This window comes from Colobus angolensis, unplaced genomic scaffold (assembly GCF_000951035.1).
Source record: "Colobus angolensis palliatus isolate OR3802 unplaced genomic scaffold, Cang.pa_1.0 Scaffold181, whole genome shotgun sequence".
NCBI classification, from domain to species: Eukaryota; Metazoa; Chordata; class Mammalia; order Primates; family Cercopithecidae; genus Colobus; species Colobus angolensis.
Genome location: NW_012114944.1, coordinates 666,304 through 676,004, shown reverse-complemented (window position 1 = coordinate 676,004; position 9,701 = coordinate 666,304). Strand labels below are relative to the sequence as shown.

At 39.5% G+C, this 9,701-nt stretch overlaps 1 protein-coding gene across 6 annotated transcripts in view; it reads left to right on the top strand.

Moving 5' to 3' along the window:
• Nucleotides 1-9,701, top strand: part of RNF38 (ring finger protein 38) — a 145,089-nt gene that overhangs the window by 115,393 nt on the left and 19,995 nt on the right. For all 6 annotated transcript variants that reach the window (XM_011939411.1, XM_011939409.1, XM_011939410.1 and 3 more), the window contains 2 exons: nt 6,191-6,358; nt 7,632-7,802. In XM_011939411.1, the coding sequence (XP_011794801.1) occupies nt 6,191-6,358; nt 7,632-7,802 (339 nt within the window). The remainder of the gene's footprint in view (nt 1-6,190; nt 6,359-7,631; nt 7,803-9,701) is intronic.

The following is a 9,701-nucleotide window of genomic DNA, read 5'->3' as shown; positions in this document are numbered from 1 at the left end:
AAAAAAAAAAAGTGTTATTTTTTAGAAATGCATACTGAAATATTTTTTTAAATAATAGCGTCCTGGGATTTGCTTCAACAAAATACATGAAACGGAGCAGTATATTCAGGTGGATTGGCTATGGCTTAATGGTTTGAGAGCTAGGTGGTGGATATGGAGGTTTATTCTACTGTTTTTGAACATGTTTGAAATTCTCCGTAATAAAAATTCAAAGAAAAAGTACAACTGAAAAAATCATAGTAATACTAAAGAAGTATCAGTCTTGACCAGGTGCAGTGGGTCATGCCTGTAATGCCAGCACTTTGGGAGGCTGAAGGCGGGTGGATCACAAGGTCAGGAGTTTGAGACTAGCCTGGCCAATATGGTAAAACCCCGTCTCTACTAAAAATACAAAAATTAGCTGGGCATGTTGTGTGCACCTGTAGTCCCAGCTGTTCAAGAGGCTAAGGCAGGAGAATTGCTTGAACCCGGGAGGTAGAGGTTGCAGTGAGCCAAGATTGCGCCACTGCCCTCCAGTCTGGGCCACAGAGCACGGCTCCATCTCAAAAAAAAAAAGAAGTATCAGTCTTAACAAAAGTGGTTTAAAACCACTGTGTGGAATACCAAAGCATTGTTGAGAGAGTTTAAAGAAAATTTTTTTATTTTTTGAGACAGAGTTTTGCTCTTCTTGCCCAGGCTGGAGTGTAATGACGAGATCTTGGCTCACTGCAACTTCCACCTCTTCAGTTCAGGCGATTCTCCTGCCTCAGCCGCCCGAGTAGCTGAGATTACAGGCATCCGCCACCATGCCTGGCTAATTTTTTGTATTTTTTGTAGAGATGGGGTTTCACCATATTGGCCAGGCTAGTCTCAAACTCCTGGCCTCAGGTGTTCTGCCCACCTCGGCCTCCCAAAGTGCTGGGATTACAGGTGTGAGCCACCACACCTGTTCTGTTTATTGACCATTGACCTAGGTGATGGTTACATGAGTGTTCATCTGATGATTTTTTTTTTCTTTTTTTTTGTAGTCTTGATGTTCGTGCTTTATGTACTTTGGTACTTTGCTTGTATTTTACAATGAAGTTTTTAAAAAGAAATATGAAACTACTTCCCCCACCCCCGAGACGGAGTTTTGCTCTTGTTGCCTAGGCTGGAGTGCAATGGTGCGATCTTGGCTAACTGAAACCTCCACCTCCTGGATTCAAGCCATTCTCCTGCCTCAGCCTCCCGAGTAGCTGGGATTACAGGTGCTCGCCACCATGCCCAGCTAATTGTTTGTATTTTTAGTAGAAACAGGGTTTCACTATGTTGGCCAGGCTGGTCTCAAACTCCTGACCTCAGGTAGATCCACCCACCTCGGCCTCCCAAAGTAATGGGATTACAAGCATGAGCCACTGCGCCCAGCCCTATTTCATTGATTTTAAAATGTGCTATTTCCATATTTTAACATCTCCGAATTTGGGATGGATGCTTCTCAAAATTGATGGCATACTAATCTTGGTGTCATCCAAGCAGCAGTTGTAACACAGTCTTCACTGCTTGTGCTGTGCATCAGATGTCTTGCAGTTAACTCATATATGGGATTAAGTGATAGTGTTTAGGGGGTGAGGCAGGAGGTGAGTTTAACATAAACCTCCAAGCAGGAGTCAAAAGTAGACAAGCGCTGTATAATTACACCCCTGACTTAAGAATCTAGCATCAAGTAGCCTTTGTTTCTTTTATGAATAGTTTTAAAAAATGCTGCATCACCAACTCCCTTGATGGCACTGAACCTTTTGTGGGAAAACCAGACAATGACACTGAAATTAAAAGTGATTCACCAGAGTCAGACTCTGAAAGTGAAGAACTATTAGAACTAACTACTTTATTTCACTTATATTTTCCTTTTTATGAATGCTCGAGTGTTGTATGATCTCATTTAAAGTGCTTCTAATAAATATATAAAATTCACAAGTGACCAAGTGTTCTGTTAGTTAAATAGAAGTATTTTTCTTAGTAGGGGGAAAAAATGACTATACAATCTGACCGGGCGCGGTGGCTCACGCCTATAATCCCAGCACTTTGGGAGGCAGAGGTGGGCGGATCACAAGGTCAGGAGATCAAGACCATCCTGGCTAACACGGTGAAACCCCCTCTCTACTAAAAAATACCAAAAAAAAAAAAAATTAGCTAGACATAGTGGCAGGGTGCGGGTCCCTGTAGTCCCAGCTACTCGGGAGGCTGAGGCAGGAGAATGGTGTGAACCCAGGAGGTGGAGGTTGCAGTGAGCTGAGATCGCACCAGTGCACTCCAGCCTGGGCAACAGAGCAAGACTCTTATCTCCAAAAAAAAAAATAATAATAATTCATAAGTGACCAAGTATTTGTTATGTTAGTTTAAATAGAAGTATTTTTCTTAGTATGGGGAAAAAATGACTATACAATCTGATGTCTTGGGATCAGCAAAATATGATACTTGGTCAAGCGCGGTGGTTCACGCCTGTAATCCCTGCACTTTGGGAGGCTGAAGTGGGCGGATCACATGAGCTCAAGAGTTGGAGAAAAGCCTGGGCAACACAGTGAAACCCTGTCTCTACAAAAATAATACAAAAATTAACCGGGTGTGGTCTCATGCACCGGTAGTCCCAGCTACTCGGGAGGCTGTGGTGGGAGGGTCACCTCAGCCCAGGAGATTGAGGCTACAGTGAGCTGTGATGGCACCACTGCACTCCATTCTTGGCAATATATCAAGACTCTGTCTCAAGAAAATGTGTGTGCAGTTGGTCGGGGTGGGGGTTGGTATTTATGATAAAGGCTGTTAATCAGAAATCAAGTTTTATTTGTAAACTTCATCATACATTTCCATCAAAATCAGATATAGGATATAGGTACATATACACATTATTTTTGAAGGTTCTAGTTTGCTGACACAAAAAGATAATAGTTGGGTTGAACCTTATTCAAGTTGGATACCCCTGATTTGAATATCTGAAATGCTCTAAAATCTTCAGCTTTTTGAGCACCAGCTCAACACTCAAAGGAAATGTTTAAGCATTTTGGATTTCAGATTTTGGGATGAGAGATGCTGAATTGGTAAGTATAATGCAGATTTTCTAAAATTCAAAAAAATCCAAAAGCTTCTGGTCCCATGCATTTCAGATAAGAGATGCTCATCCTATAGTTGTATACCTAGGAAAGGAGATTCTAAATTTTTAAAAAATACTAGAATTTAAAAGTTGGTAAGGTTGATATATTCAAGATAATATAAATAAAAATTATCTTCATACTAACACCGCTTTGACATGCAAATCGAGAAAAGTAACCTCTTGTAAATATAACAAAACTTTCACAGTTTGAGAAACAAATCTAATAATAAACTGAGAAATCAATAATCTTTGAAGAAGAAAACTAATTTTTTTTTTCAGTCCTGTCTTATGGTGCTGAAGGAAAACTTAATTTCTTCTTGAAAGACAGAACCGTGATATTCAATGTAATGGCATAATGTTTCTGGATATAAAAAGTCTTAATATAGGTCAGGCACAGTGGCTCACGCCTATAATCCTAACGCTTTGGGAGGCTGAGGCAGGCAGATCACCTGAGTTCAGGAGTTCAAGACCAAACTGGCCAAAATGGTGAAGCCCTGTCTCTAATTAAAAAAACAAAACAAAACAAAAAAAACAGGTGTAGTGGCACATGCCTATCTCAGGGGGCTGAGATAGGAGAATTGCTTGAATCCAGGAGGCGGTGGTTGCAGTGAGTCAAGATTGTGCCATTGCACTCCAGCCTGGGCGACAGAGCGAGACTCCGTCTCAAAAAAAAAAGATCACAAAAGACAAAAATATGCCATTAAATAAAGGATCTCATCAAAAGATAAAACATAGACTAGGAAAATATTTTCATTATACACAACAAGCAATAGATTCATATACCTCTTAAATAAAAAAATTACAAATGATTATGACAACCTAGTAGAAGATGGATGGGGCCAGGTTCAGCGGCTCACACCTGTAATCCCAGCACTTATGGGAGGCCAAGGCAGAAGGATCGCTTGAGGCCAGGAATTCAAGACTGGCCAGGAAAACAAAGTGAGACTCTACATTTAAAGTGAGTCTCTTCAAAAAAAGTTTAAAAATTACCCAGATGGGATCACCTGAGGTCAGGAGTTCGAGACCAGCCTGGCCAACATGGTGAAACCCCATCTCTACTACAAATACAAAAATTAGCTGCACGTGGTTGCAGGCACCTGTAATCCCAGCTACTTGAGAAGCTGAGGCAGGAGAATCGCTTGAACCTGGGATGCGGAGGTTGCAGTGAGCTGAGATCATGCCACCGCACTCCAGCCTGGGTGAGAGAGCGAGGCTCCCTCTCAAAAAAAACAAAAACAAAAACAACCCAGATGTGATAGTGTGCGCCTGTAGTCCCAGCTACCACGGAGGCTGAGGTGGGAGGATTGCTTGAGCCTAGGAGATGGAGGTTGCATTGAGCCATGATGGTGCCACTGCACTCACTGCACTCCAGCCTGGGCGACAGAGCAAAAAACCCTCTTTAAAAAAGCGGGGGGTCAGTAAGCAAAGGATAGAGATTATTGACAGAAAAGAAAATCTAAATGCTTAATAAAATGTTAAAGGATGGTCAACCTTTTTAGTCAGAGAAATGCAAACTTAACACAAACCTGCTGTGATACCATTTTTTCACTCAGGTAAGCGTACTTATAATGCAAATACATCTACTTTTGAGTAAAGAGCCTGGGAAATGGGCACTCATATGTTACTGTTGCGGGTGTGGCTTTTTCCATCCAGCCTTTTGCAGATGATTTGGCAGTATCTGTAAAAGTTTAAAAAATGTTCACCCCTTTACCTAGTAATGCTTCTGAGATAAAAGTAATACATTCATATAAATTTATTTATTTATTTATATTTTAAACTGAGCCTCACTCTGTTGTCCAGGCTGGAGTGCAGTGGTGCGATCTCAGCTCACTGCAACCTCCACCTCCCAGGTTCAAGTGATTCTCCTGCCTCAGCCTCCTGAGTAGCTGGGATCACAGGCACACACCACCACTGCCTGGCTAATTTTTGTATTTGTAGTAGAGATGGGGTTTCACCATGTTGGTCAGGCTGGTCTCATCCTCCTGACCTCTGGTGATCTGCCCACCTCGGCCTCCCAAAGTGCTGGAATTACAGGCATGAGCCACTGTTGCCGGCCAAACTAATATATTTTTTTCATTTTTTTTTTTTTGAGACGGAGTCTCGCTCTGCCACCCAGGCTGGCGTGCAGTGGCCGGATCTCAGTTCACTGCAAGCTCCGCCTCCTGGGTTTTACGCCATTCTCCTGCCTTAGCCTCCCTAGTAGCTGGGACTACAGGCGCCCGCCACATCGCCCGGCTAGTTTTTTGTATTTTTTAGTAGAGACGGGGTTTCACCGTTTTAGCCAGGATGGTCTCGATCTCCTGACCTCGTGATCCGCCCGGCTTTTTTTCAGTTTTGTTTATATTGGCAAAAGAGTTGAAAATAACTTGAACATGTGTTGATACACCATATGATAGGACTGTTAAGCGAGTGTTTCTTAAAATATCTGGCTAGTACCTAAAAGAACAAGTTACCTTTAACTCCCTTGCATACATACCTGCAATGTAGTATTAAATGGAAAAACAAAGTTGCAGGGTAGTATGATCTCATTTCTGTTAAGAAAATGAAAACAAACATGACAATTTATGTGTAATTGTGCTTTCGTATGTTCATGGAGAAAGAGAAGAAGGATATCAGCATTGTTTGCCTCTGGGTTGCAGGTAGGATGGGAGTAAGATTGGCTAGGCAGGAAATGAGATTTCGTTTTTTTAAATATACGTTGCATTGTTTCACTATTTATAATTAAAATTCGTTTTTGAATGTGACCAAATAATGGAATATACAAGCTTTCATGATTCCAGTTCTTTTTATTCTGAATTATACGGCAGGCTAGAAGAGTTAATATAGTAATCCATTATTTACCTGGGCTTTTCAAGTCATTTGAGGGAGGAGTTTAGCCCCAGTTGTGTGGGAATAGTATATACTCTTGAAATAGTCAAACTCTCTCATACAAAGACAATGAATATTCTGGTCGAAACTATTGGAGAGTACGTTGTGAAAATCTGTGTAGCTGAGAGAGGAGCCAATAAATGACCAAATGTTGATTTTGAATAGTTTAACATTTTATCTAAACAGCTAAAGTTTGTTCATTTGTTTTTTCTTTTAAAGCTCCATCAAGGAACAGTCCCTGTTTCTTACACAGTAACAACAGTGGCACCACATGGGATTCCACTCTGCACAGGCCAGCACATCCCTGCTTGTAGTACACAGCAGGTCCCAGGATGCTCTGTGGTTTTCAGCGGACAGCACCTCCCTGTCTGTAGTGTGCCTCCTCCAGTAAGTCTGTATCTTTGTTCTCATTAGATACTACTATTAAGCACACCAGCCTGAATTTGGTTTTGTAACTTAACTGACTCTGGAAACCCTCTTTAGAGGGGCTAACTGCATTATATAAGCAAACAAAATTTAAGAGACTGTCTTTGTAGTTTTACTTTCAAGTAAAAAGGTCAATTTTATTGCAATAAAAATCTCAATAGTATCCTTATAGTAACCATTTAATAAAATTAACTTTATAACCTGATATATTTTTACATTAACTTATACATATTTTAATATCCTGAGGGTCAAACCATGTTTTCTCATATATCAGCACCGTTTATAATTAAAACCAATGAAGGTCAGCCTAAGTCTCAGAGATCTTATTGTTCAACACTGAAGAGTCTCAGCACTTACTGAGTTTTAATGGGCACTTTGAGTGCTTTGTCTTATTCCTTACTATAGGAAACCTATGATGAAGGTGGCATCATCCCCCATTTTCTAGTCACAGAATCTGAAAAGTTAAATGACTTGCTTAGTGTGATAGAGACAGCTAGTATAAGAGAGTAGAGATTCACACTGACTCTTTTTTTTCTTGCCTCTGAAGCTTATGCTTTGTCCTTTGATCTTTAATCTCAGTTCAGCCTCCTTTCAGAAATGAGGGCGCTGTATTTAAATGATGTATCCAAGGTCAATAATGTCTTCAAAGAAGATCACTTAGCAAAATTTAAATAACTCTTAATACCTTGCTCTGAATGTGAGATTAAAATGCACACTTACACCAATACTAACTTAACAGATTAATTTACTCAAGCTTGGTTTCTTAGTAATAGAAACATTGTACCAAATTTCTAACTAAAATACTGAGAGATTATAGGACAATTAGTTGAGAGTTGTGCTCTTATGAAAATCCTAGGAAGAAAAAGATTTCTACAGGATTGAAAAGGGGAGTTTCTTGAAATATCAGTAGTGTTTGCTACATCTTGAGCCAACTAGAGTTTCCTCTTTTATGCAGCACTTCCCCCTCTCCCCCCGCACCATTTCATAGATATTTAAAAGGCTAAAGTATTTCAACCAATTTGTGAAAATTATATAAAATACAGAATAATTATTAGTACCATTACTTTACTAGTAGATAAAAATACACTAGTATTTCATTGTTAATATTAGCTATTAAAAACATTTTCATGATTTTGGGAGAGGTGTGACAATGACAGATTTTAATCTCACAGTCCTTTTAAATTAATTATATATTCTGATATTTTTAACCAAACTGTAACGGTTTCTCTTACAGATGCTTCAGGCATGTTCAGTTCAGCACTTACCAGTACCATATGCTGCATTCCCACCCCTTATTTCTAGTGATCCATTTCTTATACATCCTCCTCACCTTTCTCCCCATCATCCTCCTCATTTGCCACCACCAGGCCAGTTTGTCCCTTTCCAAACACAGCAATCACGATCGGTAGGTATCTCTACTATTATGTCAGAATGTTTAGTTTTTAACTAATTTTTAATTTTTTCAAAATGTTTAGGCCAGGCATATAACCTTAGTGGATTTAAGAACCAGAAGAATGCCTACGTTACTATGTTTAAATGGCACACTTAAACATAATAACTTGGCCAGGTGCAGAGACTCACGCCTGTGATCCCAACAGGGAGGTTGAGGCAGGCAGATCACTTAGGGTCTGTAGTTCAAGACCAGCCTGGCCAACATGGTGAAACCCTGTCTCTACTAAAAATACAAAAATTAGCCAGGCATTGTGGCACATGCCTGTAATTCCAGCTACTTAGGAGGATGAGGCATGAGAATCGCTTGAACCCAGGAAGCAGGGTTGCAGTGAGCCAGATCATGCCACTGCACTCCAGCCTGGGCGACAGAGTGAGACTCTGTCTCCAAAATAAACAAACAAACAAACATAATAACTTAGGCATTCTTCTGGTTCTTAAAAGAATTAAAGGAATCCAAACATATACAAATTAGTGTAAACATTTACCTTACATTTCTGGTTTCTTAAATTTTTCTAGTTATTTCAGTGTCACTTGTCTAAATTTGTGTTCTATTGCATCTGCAGTCCTTCAGGAAGTAAATCTGAAGAAAAGTTTTTAGTTGTATTTTTTTTTCTTTTTATGTGGTTCTAAATTGGAAAATGAAAATATTATAAAATTGTTAATACTTGTTAGAATAATATTTGTATTCATTTAGGCAAAGAAATTAACCTTTCTGAACTTTAGTTACTTTTTCTGAAGGCCTGGTTTTTTCACTATGTTGTGATGAAAAGCAGATGAGGTAGTCTATTAACATAGTTAATTCTGTCTTGGGACTGGGATATAGTTGAGAGTCATATCGTTTTGGGACACTGGGAGATAGATGTAAGGACTACATAAGTACAAAGAAGGGCACAGGAAAAAAGGTCCAGTTGTTTTGATAGGCCAGGTTCAGCATCAGAACCATCAGACATTAAGGAGAAACAGGAGAGATAACCTATAGAAATGACTAAAGTGGAAGATTTCAGTTCTGTGGAAAGAACCTGACAGTTTATTATAGCAGAGTCTTACCATTGTTTACTAAGGATTTCTGTACCATGCTGGGTACCAAAGAGGCTGCTGTCCTAAAAACTCTAGAAGCAATTATGACACAAGTTTGGCTCGTCAGAAAAGGTAGAATTGCTTCCGCAAGATAATCTTTTCTTGGAATTAGGATAGGATTTGTGCCAGGATGATCTACTTCTCAGCTTCCTGTATCTGGGAATTCAAGGCTAAAGCAAAATTTAGCTATCACTTGTATCTAAATTTGTAATTGTTTTAAAGGTCCAGTCACATAGCCATATCAAGACTTAGTTTTCACCTAGTGTTGTCATAGCGTAAGCAATTGTGATTTCTCTCAAGCCTGCATAGGCTTCCAAATTAAAGCTTAGTATTTACTTACATTTGAATAACATGTCGCTTTTCTGTAACTAAGGGAAGAAGTCAGTCTAGCATTTAAAAATAAATGTGCCTAAGAGAATTCAATTGAAAACATCAGCACGAAAATGTGTACACAAATGTAGTAATAGCACTATTCCTAATAGTCAAAGAGTGGACAACCCAAATGTCCATCAACTGATGAATAGATGAGGAAAGAGTGGTATATCCATGCAATGTAATACCCATAAAAAGGAGTGAAGCATTGATAAAATCCGCAAAACAGTTTGAGCCTTGAAAGCATTATGCTAAGCAGAGAAGGTAGACACAGCTTCTTGCTTATTTAAATGAACTGGTTCCATTTACATGAAATGTGTAGAATAAGCAAATACATAAAAATGTAAAGCTGGGCCGTGCGTGGTGGATTACGAAGTCAGGAGATTGAGACCATCCTGGCTAA